The following is a 23945-nucleotide window of genomic DNA, read 5'->3' as shown; positions in this document are numbered from 1 at the left end:
TGACTTCCTACTTTTGGATTCCAGTCCCCTATAATGAAAAAGACATCTTTTTTGGGTGTTAGTTCTAAAAGGTCTTGTAGGTCTTCATAGAACTATTCAACTTCAGCTTCTTCAGCGTTACTGGTTGGGGCATAGACTTGGATTACTGTGACTGAACTACATTCTTAAAAATGGTTAAGATGGGTTAAATGATTAATTTTCTATTTTGTTTTCTTCCTCTTCCCTCCTTTTCCTTTTCCTCTACTCAATCTGTCTCCAACTCACTGAAAAAAAAAAAAGATAGATAGATAGATAGATAACTGGATGAAGAAAATGGAGGAAAGAAGACAAACACCAGTTTTAGCTCAGAAACAATGAGGGAAAAGTTGGAGGCAATTCAATTCTACCATCTACCTTCTAATTATGAGAATTAGACCCTTTCTTTCAGTTCAGGCTCAAGATGGCAACTTTACAAGTCAATAGAGAAATTAAATAATAGAAACATTATTATACTCTCTAACAGTCATAATTAATGTACTAGAACCAGTCTCAAATTAATAAAGGCAAAAATAAGAAGCAACACACACATACACAAACTTTTTCTTTACTAACCAATGAAATAAAAAATAAGCAAACATATCTCTTAAGTGAATAGCTTATTCCATGAGGAAATACTTCATTCTACAATCTCTTTGAACTGGTTTTCCATCAACTTCATCCAGTTTTGTCTCTTCACTTCTGTTTGGGTGAAAAGTCCCATAATAAACAAGAAGAAAAATAATTCCAAGGAGAAGAGAAAGAACTATAGTAATGCTGACAGGTATAAAATAGTCTGCATTAAAAATAGAGAGTGGGTAAAACCAGAACACAATCAATATCCCCAATGTGACCAATACCCTTACAATATAATAACAAGACATTGGGCATTTGGTATTCTGTCCCTTAATATTAAAAAATGTAAAGATAAGAATGAATCCAACAACAATCCTGTATAGGATTTCCATACTTGTCGAAACACAAAAATCAGTTTGTTCTTTAAATGCCCAAAATATACCTAAAAGCCAAAGAAATAACAATAGAAGGAAAGCAATCTTAACATTTAAGAATAAAAGAAGCACAACACTCAACATCCAAGATAATAATGTAAACAACTTGTAAAAGAGATATACAAGCTTGGGACAGGGTCCATTAAAGAGGTTTTTATCAGGTAAGGATTTTCTTAAAGCTACTTGATAATCAACAGTCGACCAAGAAACAGCACAGCAAGAGACCACGATGGCTGCATCTACAAAACAAAAAAATTTTTTAAGATGTAGTTATAGGAAGAATAATAGCAATATTATTTATTATACACCATACATGTTTTATCTGTATATACACAGCCACAAACACAAGTCAGGTACTTCGTATATTCATCTCATTTAATCATTTGAAATATATATTAATATTTCTGTACTACATATGAGGGAATTGAGGCTTAGAGAATAAGCCTCAATACATATATTACTTGACCCAAATCACACAGCCAGCAAGTTGCAGAGAGGTGAAATTTGAATTGAAATCTGCCCGATTCCAAAGTTGGTGTACTTAACCACCATACCAGACTGTGAATAAATTCACTGGACAAATCTTCTTGAGCACCTGGTACAATGCAAACTGCATACTACAGAAGTTTTCTAAGAGACTAGTTATAGTCCTAGCTTTTCCAGTCTTTATGACTTTGGCCTTGGACATAAACCCAATTTACTGAGAAATGGCATTCAAGAAAGAAAACAGCAGGAAGACAGGGAAGGAGGTTAAAGAGAAATTTTAACATAAGTATGAGGTATTAACAGCTCAGTTTCCCATGTCTTTAAGATGATAGATCAAATGAACAAATATGATCTAAAACTTATAAATTTCTATAGGCTTTACGTCTTTAGCCCATTTTTTTATTCCATCAAATAACAGAAAAGCAAGCTAATTACTACTTTGGAAAGACATGTCATTATCCCACCGTCAAAGCTGGGGACCTAAAACTGAAAGCAAAGATAGTAGGGAATTAGAAGGAAGTAATTTAGAGTAGAATACAGAATGCTCATCATTCCCATTTAAACTCATTGGAGGTCAATATATTAGAAAAGAAAGGCAGATTTAAGACAAACCTATCTATTGAAGAGGATTGTAAATGACTTTGTCCACTCTTCTGGTTTCAGCATATAGCATTCTGGACTGCCCTAATTAGTTGGACTTTTGCTTCTTCTTTAATTCAAAAATATGAATTAAAACATCATTTCCCCTAAACTGCCCTTCAGTTCAGTTCAGTCACTCAGTCGTGTCCGACTCTCTGTGACCCCATGAATCGCAGCATGCCAGGCCTTCCTGTCCGTCACCAACTCCCGGAGTTCACTCAAACTGCCCTTCCGTGGTGTCTTTTTTATAACTGGTTTTAATTTCTACCAAATCTAGTACATATACTTCATTTTTAAACATCAATAAATGCCATAGAACTTATAAGAAAAAAGCAGTAGGTTGCTCTGCCCCTTCTCACTTCTCAGTAGGGACCCTCAGAAAAAAACCACTATCAACTCTTAGCATTTCTTCTGACATTATTGCCCTATTTCTAAATAAAACACATACTATGCTGTTTTTTAAATTCATCTACTTTAGACACTGCTTATTGATTTAAAAGCTGCTCGGCCAAGTTACTACATTCTACTTATATTTCTTTCCCTTTAAAAATTTTTTTTGTTGAAGTATTTTATTAATTTTAAAAAATTCCTTAACTTTACTGAAATATTATTGATATATGCAAGTTTACAATGTGATGATTTGATATACATATATACACAAAATGATGACCACAACGAGGTTAGTTAATACCTCATCCCCCCATGACATTTTTGGTGGGTCAACATTACAACTTTCAAGTATACAATGCAATATTTTTAAAACATTTCATTGTTCCTTACTTTGCTTATTATTTCATGACTCATAAATATTTTTTAGCAAACTCTTCAAATTAATTAAACTCCCCAGATACATCTATTAGCTTTTTTAAAATAATAATATGATCTTTATGGTCAAAGGTAGCTGTTGTCAAGGTTTGCTTTCCTGTCTTCCCAGAACTTGCCTTTACCTTTCTTCACTGTTGATTTTGTTTCCCATTATTTCTTTCTTGCTTCATTCTCATGGTTGGATCAAACATTCTCCAGACATTTCTGAGAAAAACTGCACCTAAGCTGAACTTTTAAGCATGAATTTCTCTAAATGTCTTTATTCTACCCTCCATGTTTGATATACAGTTTCAACAGAAATAGAATTCAAAGTTTAAAAATATTTTCCAATGAAACCTTGAAGTCATTTATCTTTTAAATTCTAATCTCAAGTATTACAGTTAAGAATTTCAAAGCTATTCACTTTCTTTATATTTAAACAATCTTTACTTTCTTTCAAATCTTCTAAAATCTTTAAGTCTCTGAAATGTTGTAATGATGGGCTTGGTGTGGACCATTTTATCAACTTTTCAATCTAGTAACACATGTCCTTCAGAGATACGCTGCTTTTATTCTTTGAAGGCTTCCCTAGAAATCACAACATGTATACTAAACATATTAAAGTTTAAAATTAATCAAAATTTCTACCTCACAGGAAGATTTATCATGAAGGTAGTGAAGCTTAAATTTCAGGGACCCATGCTTGCCCAGACTCCTTCCAAGCCTGACAAAGCCCTGGCAATGTGTTCATTTTGTCATATACTTTTATAAAATTTGGAAAAATAAGATGTTTTAATTGTAATTGCTTAAATTCCCTGTTTCTACTTCTATTTTCCCTCTTACACATTTTTCCCTAAGTGTACTGAACCAACTGTCATCATTTAGGGGCTCTAGCTAAAGGGAAATTGAGTTGAGAAGAGTTTAGGTTTAGGAGGATTTGTTTATAAGATTTGCTTGGAAAATTATGATGAGTAAGTAACAGATCTAGGATTTTCAAGGAGTTTGCTTTAACTCTTCACTATCCTGCCATCAACACGTCTTTGATTCTTTAACATTAAGGCATGATGATCTATCCTTGTCCACCCGACGCTATTTGTTTGACATTATTTTCCATTTCCTGCTTACCTACCTGTTTCCAATATACTTTTTCTGCCCATTTTGCTAATCTAATCTGTACATTACAGTTTATCCAAACTGAATTTCCTTGTCTTTGCCAAACCATGCCTTTGTTTATGCATTTCTCTCAGTATGGAATGACTTTGCCCAATTACATCTATACAGATTCTTTTTAACTTCTTCTAATTCGACATTATTGACACCAGTAGAAAAAAACAAGACTCCCACTATTTACTAAATTAGACATCAACAATAAATTAGTGTTGTCAATTCAAACAGTATTTAAAATCAGTTACTTCATCAAAAAAAAATCTTGATATACCCTGATCTTAAACCACATTATTGAATAAATTGGTATAGTTTGTTTCAAATGTGACAATAATCCAAAAATATACATATAACATTATCAATAATTTGTGAAGTTGAAAGAAGCTTTTCTAAATTAAAAAATAAAAATTCTGTTAACTGTACTACAAAAAAGATTGAATTTTCCTTTTCTACAGAAATTATAAAATCATTATCAAATCAAAAGCCAATCAGATACTAAAAATTTGTATTAAAGAGCATTAAAATAAGAAAAAGATATTACTTTTATTTCTCTTGTGAAATTTGTGGTATTGGTCAGATTTCTTATCCCTATAATTTGCTATTACTTATTTTTTATATTTTAAAAAATGCTTATTTTCATACCTTTTATGGCCTGAATTATATTCTTCCAAAATTCATATGTTAAAGCCCTAACCCCCAATGTGACTACACTTTGAGATAGGCCCTTTAGGGAGATAAGTAAGGTTTGGCAAGGTCATAAAGGTGGAGCCTGAATCTAACAGGACTGGTATCCTTGTAAGAAGACAAAGAGATACCAGAGATCTCACTTTTTCTTCATACACAGAGGAAAGACATGTGAGGACACAGCAAAATAGTGGCCATCTGCAACCCAAAGAGTCCTCACCAGAAATCAACCCGACTGGGCCCCTTGATCTCATATTTCTAGTATCCAGAACTATGAGAAAATATAGTTCTGTTGGTTAAGCTGCCCAGTCTGTGGTATTGTTATGGCAGCCCAAGCAGATAAAATAATATCTAATTTTGTCTTCCTAATAATATATTCTTTTTTAAAAAAAAAAGGTTCCAATTGTTTAATTTTACACCTTAAAAAGCCCAGATTCATTTCTGCTTTACCTTTCTCCTGAACTGTATAAGGCATTTAAGACAGTTTAACTCCATTCATCTTCTACCTGTCTTGTATTTATTTCTGTCTTGTATTTTCATTCTTTTCCTTAGCCACATAGTATTATTTTTGTTTATGCAGTCAATTTTCATTTAGAAGTGGGTAGCTTCACTTTTACCCTGAGGAGAGGAAGGGTGCCTTCTGGCATGTCAGCTTTACAAGTAGGATTTTCTACTAAATATCCCTCCCTCGTGAGGACCCTGAGTTTTGTCTCCAGTCCTCCGGACTCTGGGAAGCCATCAAAACTGAATCTGCTGTGTATAAGTTTCTGTAAAACTCCTCAGGGTGTAAATACCTTCACAGTCCTCCTCAACCCTGCTGCACCCCCACTTTCATGCATATTTTGGCCTGTTGTATTAGATTATTTTAAGCTTTTACGAAGAATTTTGAAACTATATACCCAATTGTTTCAGATAATTTCAGGAGGAGAATTGATTCAAATAATTTAGCCTTTTGGTGGTGGTGGAACTGATTTGAATAACCCAAGTTTTCCATCTGCTTTCCATCTTCTAAATATTTACTGATATTTCTAGTCTGCTATTCTACTCTACATTCTCTAAATCCTTATGAGTTTTATTGTTTTCACTCCTTTACTTTCCTCTTTAGCATGTTTTCAGAAAAGAACAAAGATAAAAGAATATGTTCAGTTTTCTGAAGTCGTTTTATACACAAATTGATTTTTTTTACATTTTGAATTTTTCTTCCTGATTATCAAAACATGGTTACTATAAAAATTTTGAAATTCAGAAAAATATAAAGAAGATGAAATAAGTAAAATCATTCATAATCCCACCACACAGAAGCAGCCACAGTTAACATCAGTAGATCTACCAAAGCACAGCTTGTAAGCTCTAAATGTTAATCTTTAGCTTCAGGGACTATATAATATACAACTATTCTTGGCATCACAAGGAAAAAGAGATCTCATACGCTGTAGGTTCATTTCAATGTTACACTAAGAGATATGAAAATATTAGAAAAGACTACATCTAGAGGGAAACTGGGAACAGGAAGACTGTTTAGGGGAATGAACTCATCTCACAAGAAAATCTAGCATAGAAAGAACTCCAAGGGAGAGGAAAATCTGCTACTACTCTGAGGTGAATCCAAGACCATATGGAACCCTCATCATTAATGAAAAGTGCAACTATTTTTAGTAAATAATTAGATTTTTAACATCTCAAAATAAACACCTATTAAAATATTTTTAATAGAAATATCAAACTGTCCTTTTAAAATGTACATTTAACCATGAGAAAATCTGCTATAAAAGAGCAACATATTGACCAATTTGCAAAACCAACATTTGTTTTGTAGCAGGTACACTTGTACACAATGATTCTAATTCTAGGAATTTACCCTATGGATAAACTTCACACATGCAAAAGGATGCATGCATAAGATTACTCACTGCAGAATGTTTTTCCAACAGTAAAATATTAGAAAAAATCTAAATTAACATAAAGAAGCTTGTTAGATAATTCAGGATACATCTATAATTTGTAAAACTATGCAGATAATAAAAATAAAATGTCAGCACTCTTTCTGTACCAATATGTTTAGATCTCCAAGACATATGTTAAGTAAAAAAAAAAAAAAAGACAGTTTTCATGTTACCATTCTATGAAAGAAAAAAAGAGAATAAAGATAGGCTCTGAAAAAAAATTTTCTGAAAGAATCATTAAAAAGCTGACAGTAGTTTCATTTTAGGCAAAAAGAAGGAATAGGAAGAAGGGGAGGGAGACACTACACCTTTAAACATTTTTGATATTTGAACTATGTACTTCTTTTCAAAAATAACAAATAACTCTTTAAAAAATGATAAAAATAAATATAAAACCTGCCAAAGAGTTATACAGTTGACATAAGATATCAGTGGCATCCATCTAACACAAAGAATTAAGAAAGACCTACACTGAGTGAAATTTGCTTGACCATGTTCCAGAAAGATGTAGAGCTGAAGAGCAAGTTGTGGGCAACCTTCCAGGTAGGTCTCAAACAGCCTTAGCATGCTCAAATCTGTCACCCTATCATTAATCTCTTTTTCCACGAAGTTTTCAGTTTTGCTGCTATACTTGAAAGCCACTTGATAACCTTGTTTCAAGGCAAACCAATACCTGTAAAGTAAACATGAACATTTATCTTCAGTAACAGATTCTTCATGTATGTTCATATACATAATAATTTTGGGGAAAAAATGTGTTTAAGTTTAGAATTTTCCCACAAACTTTATCTGCTACAATTTTGTAAACATTTCACAGTAGTTGTATTGAGATTCAAGACTCCACAATTTTTATTGGATGTTTGATGTGTCAGTGCGTGCTAGCACTGTTAAGTATACATGATCTTATTTCATCTTCAAAATAATTATGAGACATGAGTAGGTATTATTCCAATTAACAGTTGAGAAAAGTAAGACTGAGAACTAGAATGATATGCTGAAAGATACACAGGGTGTCAGGAGCAGGCCTAGAGTCCAAACCTTTATGATTCCTAGTCCTAACCACTACTTTCTGAAAGACAAACTGCAATGTCCACTTCATGCATTTATCTTAATTATAAGACAGATATTAATACATGCCCTTACGAATATGTCAAGGTTGAAGATAAGACTGAATCTTCTTTCAATTTAATCTAGCAAATAATTACTTGACCCTTGAACAACATGGGGGTTAGGGACACCAAGCCTGTGTGCAGTTGAAAATTTCATGCATAATCGATAGTTGGTAGTTGGCCCTCTGTGTCCTCAGTTCCACATTCATGGACTGGGTAGTACTGTAATATTTACTACTGAAAAGATCTGCATATAAGTGAACCCACACAGTTCAAATCCAAGTTATTCAAGGGTCATCTGTACTCCATAATCTACAAAGTATTAGTCTCTGTGACCATCAGCATCCTGAAAAATATATAAAACTTCAAAGACTCCTAAAACATCCTTGCTCAGGCTCTTCTTTACAAGGAATTTTTATTTTATTTTATTTTATTTATTTATTTATTTATTTTTTGATTCAAATGTATTCTTTTTTTTTATCTAAAATCTTTAATTCTTACATGTGTTCCCAAACATGAACCCCCCTCCCACCTCCCTTCCCATAACATCTCTGTGGGTCATCCCCATGCACCAGCCCCAAGCATGCTGTATCCTGCGTCAGACATAGACTGGCGATTCAATTCTTACACGATAGTATACATGATAGAATGCCATTCTCCAAAATCATCCCACCCTCTCCCTCTCCCTCTCCCTCTGAGTCCAAAAGTCCATTATACACAGCTGTGTCTTTTTTCCTGTCTTGCATACAGGGTCGTCATTGCCATCTTTCTAAATTCCATATATATGTGTTAGTATACTATATTGGTGTTTTTCTTTCTGGCTTACTTCACTCTGTATAATCGGCTCCAGTTTCATCCATCTCATCAGAACTGATTCAAATGAATTCTTTTTAACAGCTGAGTAATACTCCATTGTGTACATGTACCACAGCTTTCTTATCCATTCATCTGCTGATGGACACCCAAAGAAACTAAAGACCTATATATAGAAAACTATAAAACACTGATGAAAGAAATCAAAGAGGACACTAATAGATGGAGAAATATACCATGTTCATGGATCGGAAGAATCAATATAGTGAAAATGAGTATACTACCCAAAGCAATTTACAAATTCAATGCAATACCTATCAAGCTACCAGCCATATTTTTCACAGAACTAGAACAAATAATTTCAAGATTTGTATGGAAATACAAAAAACCTCGAATTGCCAAAGCAATCTTGAGAAAGAAGAATGGAACTGGAAGAATCAACTTGCCTGACTTCAGGCTCTACTACAAAGCCACAGTCATCAAAACAGTATGGTACTGGCACAAAGACAGACATATAGATCAATGGAACAAAATAGAAAGCCCAGAGATAAATCCACACACATATGGACACCTTATCTTTGACAAAGGAGGCAAGAATATACAATGGAGTAAAGACAATCTCTTTAACAAGTGGTGCTGGGAAAACTGGTCAACCACTTGTAAAAGAATGAAACTAGATCACTTTCTAACACTGCACACAAAAATAAACTCAAAATGGATTTAAGATCTAAATGTAAGACCAGAAACTATAAAACTCCTAGAGGAGAACATAGGCAAAACACTCTCAGACATAAATCACAGCAGGATCCTCTATGATCCACCTCCCAGAATTCTGGAAATAAAAGCAAAAATAAACAAATGGGATCTAATTAAAATTAAAAGCTTCTGCACAATAAAGGAAAATTTAAGCAAGGTGAAAAGACAGCCTTCTGAATGGGAGAAAATAATAGCAAATGAAGCAACTGACAAACAACTAATCTCAAAAATATACAAGCAACTTATGCAGCTCAATTCCAGAAAAATAAACGACCCAATCAAAAAATGGGCCAAAGAACTAAATAGACATTTCTCCAAAGAAGACATACGGATGGCTAACAAACACATGAAAAGATGCTCAACATCACTCATTATCAGAGAAATGCAAATCAAAACCACAATGAGGTACCACTTCACACCAGTCAGAATGGCTGCAATCCAAAAATCTGCAAGCAATAAATGCTGGAGAGGGTGTGGAGAAAAGGGAACCCTCCTACACTGTTGGTGGGAATGCAAACTAGTACAGCCACTATGGAGAACAGTGTGGAGATTCCTTAAAAAATTGCAAATAGAACTACCTTATGACCCAGCAATCCCACTGCTGGGCATACACATCGAGGAAACCAGAATTGAAAGAGACACATGTACCCCAATGTTCATTGCAGCACTGTTTATAATACAAGGAATTTTTAAAATTAACATGAGTTATCATCATTCAAGTAAAATTAATGACAAAAATAATTGAAACAATTATTTTTAAAATAGCCGAGGCTAGAAATAAGACAATCAGGATTCTAGCCCAAAGCTTATCAAAATTCTTTATTTATACCTCAGTTTCCTCATATATAAAGTTACAACAGTGATATATATCCTGCTTCAACCTGCTCTTTCTGTCAATGTTTCCCATTTCAGTAAATGGCACTAATATTCATCATGCTGCTCAGAACAAAATGTGGGAATAATTTCCAATTTCTTTCTAACACCCTATAAAAATTCCCCAGCAGGTTCTCTTGGTTCTTAGCTCAAACTCCAAATATATCCAAATCTAAACACATCTTATCACTTCCACAGCCAATGTCTCTGGCCTGGATTACTTCAATAGCCTCATAATTGGTCTCTCTGATTCTACTCTTGTTCCCTATACAGCATCTAGGTTGAACCTGTTAACCATATTTCAGATGCTATCCCTTCAGTCAAAATGTTCTAATGCTTTCCATAATATTTAGAATAAAACACAAAGTCTTTACCCCATCTTACAAGGGCCCCTGTAATCTGACTCCCACACACACTATAACACTGCCTTTCCCTTTCAAGTCTCCCACACTTCCAGGGTACTATTTGTGCTGTTTTTTCCAACTTAAAGGCCTTGGTCTTTGCTACTCCCTCTTCCTGGAACTCTTCTAAACCCCAGAGATTTTACAGGCTTACTCCTTAACTTCATTCAGGCCTCTATTCAAATGCCATGTCTTTACTGATATGTTTCCAGATCACACCATCCATCATATTCTCTTTATCCTATTATTTTTCTTTATTACCACTTGACGCATTATATATTTTTATTTGTACCTTCTCACAAGAATGAGATCTGCCTGAAAGCAGGGACTTTGTTTTGTTCATTGGCATATCCTAAGCAACTAGAACAGTCCTGGGACATAGCAGGCTCTCAGAAAATATTTACTGAAGGAATGAACAAATGAAAAACTCATGACAATTTTTCCATAAAGAGACAGTAGATATAAAAAGGCTTTGAAAAGTTGAAAGATATAAGATATTCTGATTGTAAACCTGATATATACATATATGAATATGCAAAGATTCTTTACCTAGCAAATAAAAGTATATTTTTATCATAAGAGTTTTAGAATAACATAGTCCATTATATTCCATGTGGACTAGATGCCAGGGTAGAGGATCTACAAAAATGATGAAGACATGACCTCTACCTTCAGTGACCTTACAGCCTAGTAGGAAGATCAAGCCTATAAACTGCTAGCTGCAATAAGAGTCAGAAGAAATAACAACTCAACAGAAATATAAATACTATTGATACATTATAAAAGCACAGGAAAAAATGATTAACACTGTCCAGGATTTACAGGCCAGATTCATAAGATAATTTGTGTTTGAGTTTTTTCTGGGTATCTGGTACAATAAGGAGTTCCTGTATGTATATTATGTAAGACTAATAAGCAATACAGTATGTGGTTCCTATTCTTAAAGGTATCGATCCTTTCAAAGCAAGAGGATAAATACCACTTACTGAAAAACTTGAAAAACACACAAAAATTATAGGTACATGCTCAGAGCAAATTAATATAGGCAGCAGAGTGGGAGAGCTAGCAGAGTACAGTGTTTAACAGTAATGACTCAAAAAAACTCAGGATACTTAGATTCAAATCCTTGCTCCAATACTTCCTAGTGATGTTTTAGTTTCCTCATCTGAAAAAGGGAGTAATCATCATACCTACCTCATTGGGTTGATATGAGGATTAAAGGAACTAACACATGTGAAATGCTTAGACCAGTAACTGGCACATGTCAAGTGCTATGTCAATGCCTGTTAAAATAAACAAACAAAAAACAAAAACAGATGAGGTTGTTCACAGATGTGCACATTAATATTTCCAGGGACTTTAGGGAAGTCCAAATCTGTAGCACCTAGTGGCAAATGTATACAAAGTTCTGCTTATCTAAGGATAATTTCATGCAAAGGGGAGTATGAATATAATTTTTTAATCAACAGGATATTGTTTCAGTTTTATGGGATAAATGATGAAGAGGCCAAAGAAAAATAAACAGAAGGAGCTTTCTTGGCATATTTTATCACAATGTATTATTTTATTTGAGATAAAGAGGCAATAGCTTCTAGTAATGATAGATTCCTTTGCATCAAGCTCACCCTCCTACTGATGACAATGATAAATTATAGACAAAATATTAAAGATAACAAGGCACTAAAGAGCAATTAAAAGCAGGAAGAAGCATGAGGTCACTTAACCCTTGAGAAAAGGGAACCATACTACATGAGAAGCACATGTGGCTTTTCCTCTAACAGCATCGCACAGTCCAAATGGCACAAAGCAGACACAGTTCAAGCAGAAAGTCAAATTATTATTGGCTCAAAGAGTCAGAGGACTGAGGCTGAATCTGCCAGAGTGGTTAGAAATTAATAGGGACCTCAGAAAAGAGGGAGCCACAGAGTAAAAGAAACCCCAAATCTCTATATACTCTTCTTAAATCCCCAGTCAAACCCTTACTATGTATATGTAGGGTGAGACTCCAAGGAACTGAGGAACAATGTCTAAATAGGACCTGGGCAGAGATTTCAGCAGCTACCATAAGGAAGAGTCTGGAGTCTGCAATCCATCAAATTCAAGGAGCTTGCTAAATACTTCAGGCATCCTATTGAAACCCCAAAAGGGCCATGTTTTAGAAGTAAAGACCACATTTCAGGTCTGTGAGACTCTCCTTAGGACTAAGGACAAAAGCAAAACAGACATTCCCTAATAAAGCTTAAACCAAGCCTCTGTAATACATCAAGGTAATTTACCAATAATTTAGCTATTTGCTTTCTCTTCAATGGAAGATAACAGAAATTACAGTCACTACAAGGTATCAATCAAAATGCCCATTACACAATTAAAAAATTACTTGAGCAAATTTACTTAATGCAAATTAAGAGTAAATGTAACTTATGCTAAAGGAGAAAACCAGGTAATAGAAACATATTAATTAATAGAAACATACCCACAGATGACCCAGATACTGCAATTAGCAAACAAAACACAGAGAGAAAAAATTAGGAAAAAAACTAACAGAACCTCATAACAAAGGTGTAATTGAAGTCACAAAAGAAACAGAGAAAATGGGACAGGAGAAAAATGAAACTTGACAACACACTGGCCAAAAATATTTTCCAAAGTTGATTAAAAACAACATAAAGCTCAATAAATACAAAAAGAAAACATAAAAAGAAAACAATATGTAGGCCAGAAAACAGCTATATCAATAATTGCAATAATATATGAAATGGAAATAGATTAAATACTTCAATTAATAAAAGACTGTCAAGCTGGATAAAAAAATTAAGATTCAACTCTATGTGATTTGGAAGAGACTCTCTTTATACATCTTGAGCTTCTCTGGTGGCTCAGAGGGTAAAAAAGCGTCTGCCTGCAATGCGAGAGAGCCGGGTTGGATCCCTTGGTTGGGAAGATCCCCTGGAGAAGGAAATGGCAACCCATTCCAGTATTATTGCCTGGAAAACTCCATGGACTGAGGAGCCTGGTAGGCTATACTCCAGGGAGCAGCAAAGAGTCAGACATGACTTCACTTTCACTTTCACTCTTTATAAAGATACAGACAGCTTGAAGGGCAATCACAAAAAGTAGTTAGTACAATGGCACCCCACTCCAGTACTTTTGCCTGGAAAATCCCATGGATGGAAGAGCCTGGTAGGCTGCAGTCCATGGGGTCGCTAAGAGTCAGACATGACTTGACTTCACTTTCACTTTTCACTTTCATGCATTGGAGAAGGAAATGACAACCCACTCCAGTGTTCTTGCCTGGAGAATCCCAGGGACGGGGGAGCCTGGTGGGCTGCCATCTATGGGGTCGCACAGAGTTGGACACAACTGTAGCGACTTAGCAGTAGCATGGTTATACCAGTACACCAGAGAAAACAGATTTCAAATCAAAGAGCATTTACAGAGATAAAGAGGATCATGTCATAATGATATAAGAATCAATTTTTCCGAACACATCTGAATGTACCTAATAATAGAGTTTTAAGACACATGAAGCAAAAACTGTCAAAAGTACAAGAAGAAAAAGATAAATCCACTATCTTAGAGCATTTTAACACTCATCTCTCAGTAAATGAAAGAAAAGATAGGCCAAAAGAAAAAAATCAGTGAGAATATAGACGACTTTAATGACATTATCAACATATTGCCCTAATTTACATTTATAGACCACTATACTCAATGAGGGGCTTCCCAGGTGGCTCACAGTGGTAAAGAATCCACACGCAGTGAAGAAGTGTTCAATGTCTTGGTCAGGAAGATCTCCTGGAGAATGAAATGGCAACCCGCTCCAGTATTCTTGCCTGGGAAATCCCACTGACAGAGGAGCCTGGTGGGCTACAGCCCATGGGATCTCAAAAAGTTGGACACTCAACAAAGGCAAGTTACAAATTATTTTCAAATGCCCATGGAATATTCACCAAGTTAGACTCTGTGCTGGGAAATGAAATGTCAGTTAATTAAAGAAGACTGTAATCACACAAATTATGTTTTCTGATCAAAATTAAATTGAGTGAGAAATCAACAACAATAACATATCTAGGAAAATCCACACATATTTAGGGATTGAAGGGCCCAGACTCTCAAGTTTCATATATATTGCACCCTAGGAAATTTGAACATTACCAGATGACCTCTCTCTAAAGAGCTTTAAATAGAATAGGTAAGGAAAAACTGTTCAACTATTTAATGCCCATTTAGGAAACTTCGGGCTTTCCTGATAGCTCAGCTAGTAAAGAACCCACCTGCAATGCAGGAGACCCTGGTTCAATTCCTGGGACAGGAAGATCCGCTAGCGAAGGGATAGGCTACCCACACCAGCATTCTCAGGCTTCCCTTGTGGCTCAGCTGGTAAAGAATCTGCCTTCAATGTGGGAGACCTGGGTTCAATTCCTGGGTTGGGAAGATCCCCTGGAGAAGGGAAAGGCTACCCACTGCAGTGTTCTGGCCTGGAGAATTCCATGGTCTCTATAGTCTATGGGGTCACAAAGAGTCTGACATGACTGAAGAACTTTCACTTTCACAATCTAAGAAACCCCTTAAAAAAGGGCCTAGGGACCTGTGGAGGAATTGAAACTCTTCTCCCATTGTACTCTCTTTCACACAATTTGAACTTTTCTACCAGCTATTTTAAAACAGCAATAATACCTTCCATATTGTAAATAAAGCAAATTCCTTTCATATATCCATCAAAGGAAAAAGTCTCCTTTGGCAAAGAAAAGGTATTATCACAAGTCATACATAAAATAGAAATACAAAAGTGTCATATAATTTATATTCTGAAAAATGAATTGTTCTACTCCACAGACCACTAAGCAGTAAGAACACACTTAATAGTAAAACACTTATACAGAATAAATAATTTATGTTGACATCCTTGTCTTTCATCTACCAACACAAACTCAATTTATCTATTTTGTAGGGAAATGAATCTGTAGTTTAGTATATCTCATGTTTTTGCATACTTAGTTTAAACAAATCCTTGGATAATTTGGCCACTTTTAAGAACTGCTTTAATTTTTGCTTATTCCTCACTATTCATGTCTGTTTTGGGCCACTTCCTGCACCAAGAAAACAAAGAAAAAGAGACAAAAAGAGGAAAATGTTTATTTATCAAGTATCTGTTTAACAGTAATAGCAAACCTACTTCAGTTTTTCCTTTTCTTCTTTTTTAATTATTTTAATAGGTAAAATATTCACATAAATCAAAAATCAAAAGAAGTTACTAACTTTTTGAAAATACTGACAGGAAGGCCTGGCATACTGCAATTCACGGGGTTACAAAGAATCAGGCACGACTGAGCAACTGAACTGAACTGAACTGAACTGATCCCACTCCTATGACCTAACTACCCAGTCTTCACCCTCCCTCATGACCATAACAATTCAAGGTTACTAGTTTCATGTATACCCTTTCCAGAGTTTCTTTCAGTTCAGTTCAGTTCAGTCGCTCAGCCGAGTCTGACTCTTTGCAACCCCATAAATTGCAGCACGCCAGGCCTCCCTGTCCATCACCAACTCCCGGAGTTCACGCAAACACATCCATCGAGTTGATGATGCCATCCAGCCATCTCATCCTCGGTCATCCCCTTCTCCTCCTGCCCCCAATCCCTCCCAGCATCAGTGTCTTTTCCAATGAGTCAACTCTTCGCATGAGGTGGCCAAAGTATTGGAGTTTCAGCTTTAGCATCAGTCCTTCCAAAGAACACCCAGGACTGATCTCCTTTAGAATGGACTGGTTGGATCTCCTTGCAGTCCAAGGGACTTTCAAGAGTCTTCTCCAACACCACAGTTCAAAAGCATCAATTCTTCGGTGCTCAGCTTTCTTCACAGTCCAACTCTCATGTCCATACATGACTACTGGATAAACCATATCCTTGACTAGACGGACCTTTGTTCGCAAAGTAACGTCTCTGCTTTTGAATATGCTGTCTAGGTTGGTCAAGGAGTAAGCGTCTTGGAAACTTTGCTTCCAAGGAGTAAGTGTCTTTTAATTTCATGGCTGCAATCACCATATGCAGTGATTTTGGAGCCTCCAAAAATAAAGTCTGACACTGTTTCCACTGTTTCCCCATCTATTTCCCATGAAGTGATGGGACCAGATGCCATGATCTTCGTTTTCTGAATGTTGAGCTTTAAGCCAACGTTTTCACTCTCCTCTTTCACTTTCATCAAGAGGCTTTTTAGTTCCTCTTCACTTTCTGCCATAAGGGTGGTGTCATCTGCATATCTGAGGTTATTGATATTTCTCCTGGAAATCTTGATTCCAGCTTGTGCTTCTTCCAGCCCAGCTTCTTCTCATAATGTACTCTGCATAGAAGTTAAATAAGCAGGGTGACAATACACAGCCTTGACATACTCCTTTTCCTATTTGGAACCAGTCTGTTGTTCCATGTCCAGTTCTAACTGTTGCTTCCTGACCTGCATATAGGTTTCTCAAGAGGCAAGTCAGGTGCTCTGGTATTTCCATGTCTTGAAGAATTGTCCACAGTTTATTGTGATCCACGCAGTCAAAGGCTTTGGCATAGTCAATAAAGCAGAAATAGATGTTTTTCTGGAACTCTCTTGCTTTTTCCATGATCCAGCGGATGTTGGCAATTTGATCTCTGGTTCCTCTGCCTTTTCTAAAACCAGCTTGAACATCTGGAAGTTCACGGTTCACATATTGCTGAAGCCTGGCTCGGAGAATTTTGAGCATTACTTCACTAGCATGTGAGATGAGTGCAATTGTGTGGTAGTTTGAGCATTCTTTGGCATTGCCTTTCTTTGGGATTGGAATGAAAACTGACCTTTTCTAGTCCTGTGGCCACTGCTGAGTTTCCAAATTTGCTAGCATATTGAGTGCAGCACTTTCACAGCATCATCTTTCAGGATTTGAAATAGCTCAACTGGAATTCCATCACCTCCACTAGTTTTGTTCATAGTGATGCTTTCTAAGGCCCATTTGACTTCACATTCCAGGATGTCTGGCTCTAGGTGAATGATCACACCATCGTGATTATCTTGGTCATGAAGATCTTTTTTTCATTGTAAAGAGTTTCTTTATGCATATTCAAGCACATGTAAATATGCCTTTTTACCACCTTTTAAAAATAGACTGTATTATATCATACCTGTTGTCTGCACCCTGTCTTTTCACTTAAAAGTACATCCTGGAGATCTTGCCATTCCAGTATATAAAGTATTTTATCACTCTTTGTAATAATTATTGTAGTATGACATTGCATAGATATATAAATTCTACCAACAGACCTTCAATTGTTTCCAGTATGTTGCTGTCATAAACAATACTACAACTGAAAAGCTATGCATATGTCATTTTACATGTATGCAGGCATGATAGATTCCCAGAAGAGGAACCTCTGGCCTAAAGATATGTGCACCTGAAATATGCTCAAACTGTTTATGAACTGGTATGGATTGTATCAATCCATACTCCCATCAACAAAGTAGGAGAATACCTATTTTCCCATACTTTACCATGACAGTGTGTTATCACTTGGATTTTCACCAATCTGGTAGGTAAAGTATCTCAGTGAAGTTTTAATTGGCAGTTTTTAAATTATGAATGAGGTATAGTATCCTTCAGACAACTTAAGAGCCATTTGCATTTCCTCTTCTCTAAAATATCCTCATTCTTTTCCCCATTTTTCAACCAGGAGGATGACCTTTTTCTCTTTGACTTCAGAAGCTCATTAAATATGAAAAGATTAGGTCTTTTTCTATTAAAAATTATAAATATTTTCCCCTATGAAAACTGTTTTCCTTTTTGCTTTGCTTTTGTTTGTTGGGATATTTTTGTTTTTATTTATTGTGTGCAATTTTTATTGTCAAATCTATAATTTTTATAGCTTGGGGATTTTGAGTTATGGTTAGAAAGCCTCTCCATTTCAAGGCTGAAAGGAATTTTCCTATGTTTTCTAATAGTACATTTCTTGCATTAAATATTTGAGTCATTTGAAATTTATCCTGATGTCTGGTATTTTACCTAGCTGTATAGTCTATAATATGCAACCTTAAATTATCCCAACTCTAAAGTGAATCAAAACTTTTACTGTTCTTATGTTGCATATACTGGTTATTACTTCCTCTTATTTCCATTCTAGTCAATTTCTACAACCTGTGGTCTATTCATTTAAATGGCAAATGGGAAAAAAATCTGTTTTCTTGTCCTTGTGGTTTGGGTTTGGTGTTGCGGGTTGCAGGTGAGTGGTGCTTAGTGTCTCTCTGGAAACAAAAGTCTTCCAGTTTATGCTTTCAGATTTTCTTCTGATTAGGAGTTAGCGCCCATGTCCTGTCATATCAAAGACTGAGAAACTGAAGACATAAACTGCAACATTTTAAAACTCTCCCAATACTGTACCCATCTCTATGTTTCTACCAATATATTTCTAAAGATTTCACCTTCATTACAGAACAGGCTAAACTCTTTTCAAGATCACATACCATGCTAGAGCATAAGCTAAGTATGACCTTTGTGTGAAGGTCCACTTATAATTTACTTATTCTTCCAAATGACTATCTACTTATTCCAGCATCTCTAATTACTAAGCATAAAAATCAGTAAGAATGTAGAATCTCTTATTCCAACATCTCTAATTACTAAGCATAAAAATCAGTAAAAATGTAGAATCTCTGTTACATGTACAAGGGAATTCCCATAAAACTATCAGCTGCCTTTTTCATAGAAATTCTACAGACCAGAAGGCAGTGGCACCATGTAGTCAAAGCGATGAAAGGAAAAAAACCTATAAGTAAGAAAACTCTACTCGGCAAGGATATCATTCAGATTTTAAGGAGAGATATGAAATTTTACAGACAAGCAAAAGCTAAAAGAGTTTAGAACCAGTAGGCCAGCTTTATAAAAAATGTTAAGGAAGCTTCTCTAAGCAGAAAAGAGACCACCACTAGAAATATGAAAATTATGAAAGGAAGAATCTCATTGGTAAAGGCAAATATACAGTAGGGGTAGTAAATCAACCACTCATAAAGCTAATAGGAAGGTTAAAAGCCAAAAGGAGTAAAATCATCTATATCCATAATAAGTATCTAAGGAACACACACACAAAAAAAAGATATAAAGTAAGTGAAGTCGCTCAGTCGTGTCCAACTCTTTGCGACCCCGTGGACTGTAGCCTACCAGGCTCCTCTGTCCCTGGGATTCTCCAGGCAAGAATACTGGAGTGGGTTGCCATTTCCTTCTCCAGGGGGTCTTCCCGACCCAGGGATCGAACCCAGGTCTCCCACATTGGAGGCAGACGCTTTAACCTCTGAGCCACCAGGGAAGCCTTAAAAGATATAAAATATGAAATCAAAAACAGTAAATATGAGTGGTGGGAAGCAAAAGTGCATGGTTGTTACAAACTGTTAGAACTTAAAACATCATCAACTTAAAATAATCACATATCAGTATGATAAACAGATTGTTGACTTCCCTGGTGGCTCGGGCGGTAAAAGCGTCTGCCTGCAATGCAGGAGACCAGGGTTCGATCCCTGGGTCAGGAAGATCCCCTGGAGAAGGAAATGGCAACTCACTCTAGTACTTTTGCCTGGAAAATCCCATGGACAGAGGAGCCTGGTGGGCTACAGTCCATGGGGTCACAAAGAGTTGGACTATACTGAGCAACTTCACTTTCACATGGTAACAATAAAACAAATATTTATAATAGATACACAAAAGAAGGGAAAGAAACCAAATCATAACACTAAAGACAGTCATCAAATCACAAAGGAAGAGAGCAAAAGAAGAAAAAAACGAAAAAGAACTGCAACAGTTAACAAAATGGCAATAAGACATACCTAACAATAATTACTTTCAATGTAAATTGACTGAATGCTCCAGTCAAAAGACACAGAGTAGCTGAATGGACACGAAAACAAGACCTGTATATGCTACCTACCTTCAGAGCTAAAGACATATAGACTGAAAGAGAAAGTATAGGAAAAAGTATTACATGCAAATGGAAATCACAAGAAAGCTGAGGTAGTAATACTTATATCAGGCAAGACAGACTTTAAAACAAAGACTGTATGTAACAAGAGACCAAAAAAGACTTACATAATGATAAGGGGATCAGTCAAAGAAGAAGATATAACAATTGTAAATATATAAATACACAACATAGGAGCATCTAAATGCATAAAGCAAATATTAACAGACATAAAGGGAGAAACTGACATAGTGGACCCTGACACCCCATTTACATCAGGGGAGAGATGTAAGATCCAGATAGAAAATCAGTAAGAAAACACTGATCTTAAGTGATATTAAACCAGATGGACTTAAGAGATTATATATTGACCATTCCATCCAGAAGCGGCAAGATACCCACTCTTTTCAAGTGCACATCGAACAGTCTCCAGGATAGATCACATGACAAGCCACAAAAACAAGTTTCAATGAATTTAAGAGTATTGAAATTATATCAAGCATCTTTTCTGACCACAATGGCATAAAACTAGAAATCAACTACAAGAATGCATAAAAAACAAAAATAATATGCTACTAGACAATCAATGGGTCACCAACAAAATCAACGAGGTAATCAAAAAATACCTGGAGACAAGTGAATATGAAAACACAATGATACTAAGTCTATGCGACACAGCAAAAGCTGTTCTATGAGAGAAGTTTATAACAATACAGACTTATATTAGGAAACAAAAAAGATCTCAGATAACCAATCTAACAGTAACAATCATGTTGGATATAGCAAGAAAATCTATCTTAAATTTGTTTGGAGTCCAGAAGGAAAAGAGACAGAAATATAGTAAAGAAAATGTTAGAAAAGATAATGGCTGAGAATTGTGCAGAACTCATGGAAGCTAATAATTCACAGAATCAAGACAGCAAGCAAATCCCAAGTGAAAGAAATAAAAATAAATTTTTCACATGGATATATCATAAACTGGAGAAACCCAAATATAAGGAGAAAAATCATAAGTGCAACCAGAGGGGAAAGAAAACAAAACCCTTTTAAAGAACAACAGCAAGACTGATCTAACTACTCAATAATGACAATGGAAACAAAAAGACGACAGAACATAACATACAGAGAGAAAATACCTATTTATCTAGAATTCTACTACCACTAACATCTTTCTCAGGAAAGATGACTATTAAAATAGCTCAAATTCAAAACCTAACTGTAACAAAATAGTACATTATCCTTTTAATATTTGTCTTTAATTCTTCTCCTTACCTTTAATATATATATTGCTTTGAACAGAATTAAATCTCTTAAGATAATGAAAGAAAAGGTCATGTGAAATTAGATATATGGATAATCAGAATTCTCCAGGCTCATTTAGATTCTACTTTCTTTAACCATAAAATAGGTTTTAAACAACTCTATTTTTAAGTTTGTTTTTGGTTCTGAGTGATTCTGTACCCTAGCTAACCACATGGCTACGCAGTAAAAATTTCATCTCATTAAATCAATAATACAAGTTACTTAAAAAAGTAAGTTCTTTCCATCAGAGTTGCAAGTGATAGGCTGTATTTACATAATCAGTTTTAAAATATAAAACAGAGGAGAAAAGATTCACAAGACATAGAAATGAGTCTTTTTCTTTCTCATAAAAACATGATAATATATTAGAAAAAGCAACTTAATTAGGTAAATTAAAACATTCTATTAATGAACCTGGAAATTCTGACAGTACAATGACTCATGCAAGCATTGCTAGTGAGAAGCAAGTAACCTTTGTCCTACATGCAAATAGAGAAACTTTGTACATTTCACTAACCAGATACAGAAAGTAGCTTCTGTCTGAATCAGAGAATAACAGTATTAAAGATCAAAAGTATATGCTCACCTTGTAAAAACTCCACCTTGCAAGCAATGAAGTAGAAGAAAACAATGATGACTTTCTTGGCCTGCTTCTTTTAAATCAGCCTTGAACCAAGAATAACTAAAACACTGGACCACAAGTGTTCCAAAGAGCATAAAGCTTACTGTTAAAACACCAAAAACATACTGTCTTTCATGAAAAAATCTGACAGACACCCAGATGTCCACAATTAAATCAGTAACATAGATCATAATGCCAAGGACTGACATCATAAAATTCAACTTAGTATATTTCATTATGAATCACTGTATCTCTTGGTTATTTACCTCCTCCTCTCATACATAAAGAAAAAAACACATATTAGTGCATTCTTTGGTGTAGCACTGAATTTTAATTTTCACTCCCTAAATATTTTAAAGAATAAACATTATGAAATTGGAACACTAAAACCAAAGTGACTAATTTTAACTTTCTATTCTAAACCTCTAGTCCAGTTGTTACTAGGCTTTATTCAATCTTGTTTCACAGTGATCTTCATTACAGATGACAACACCTAAAATAAAACATAAAAATTTCAAGAAATCTTGATTCTAACATTAAAAATCCTAGGCCGTGACTTTATCAAAGCTCTACTTTTTCTAAAAATAATATATTACCACTAAATACATTTCTTACAATATATAGCTTTGGGAAAGTAAAGTGTTAGAAATATACTTAATAGTTGACAACTTCCTCTCAGACTATTTGCTTTTTAAAAAACATAACGTACTCACAAGTATATTTACTAAAGGACTATATATAGTGGCAAAAAATTGGAAATAATCTAAATGTATCAACAAGAAGAATTAAATAATGATAGATTCATAAAGTGAAATATCACAAAGCTACTAAAAATATATTTAACAAAGGTCCAGCAGTTGTGAAAATTCTTAATGTGCTTTGATATAGCAATTCCATCTAAGAATCAAGCCTAGGGAAATATTTACAAACATGCACAAAGGTATATGCTCTTTGAAGAACCTTTTTTAAAACAGCAAAAATTGAAAACAACCCAAACGACAATTGAGAAATCTAATTCAATAAATAATGGTACATTCACACTAAAGAATATACTATACAGCCTTTAAAAATAATGAAGTAGCTTTGTATAAACTGATTTCACAAGGTCTCCAAGACATATTAAATGAAAGAAGCAAGTACCAGAAGGATAAATATAGCGTGTTGCAGTATATGCTTTTTTAATATACATGGAGAGGGGAAAGGAGTTGAGTGGGAAGCAAGTGCAATTTCAATCTTTTAAATATTCTTTCATATTGTTTGAGTTTTTTACAACAGATATGCACTAATGTGTTTTATAATTTCTTAAAACAAAAACAGTAGTAAATGATACTTATAAAGAATTTTGATGACTGGAGAAAATATTAA

At 35.0% G+C, this 23945-nt stretch overlaps 1 protein-coding gene across 1 annotated transcript; it reads right to left on the bottom strand.

Moving 5' to 3' along the window:
• Positions 1–635: 635 nt before the first annotated feature.
• XKR9 (XK related 9) lies at positions 636–22816 on the bottom strand. Its single transcript, XM_068984114.1, has 3 exons — positions 22545–22816; positions 7216–7418; positions 636–1264 (listed from the first exon to the last, which is right to left on the bottom strand). Exons 1-3 carry the CDS (start codon positions 22814–22816, stop codon positions 636–638), a joined length of 1104 nt encoding a protein of 367 aa, XP_068840215.1.
• Positions 22817–23945: the final 1129 nt, after the last annotated feature.

The sequence above is a fragment of the Capricornis sumatraensis genome, chromosome 11 (assembly GCF_032405125.1).
Source record: "Capricornis sumatraensis isolate serow.1 chromosome 11, serow.2, whole genome shotgun sequence".
NCBI classification, from domain to species: Eukaryota; Metazoa; Chordata; class Mammalia; order Artiodactyla; family Bovidae; genus Capricornis; species Capricornis sumatraensis.
This window is presented reverse-complemented; position numbering and strand designations above follow the sequence as displayed.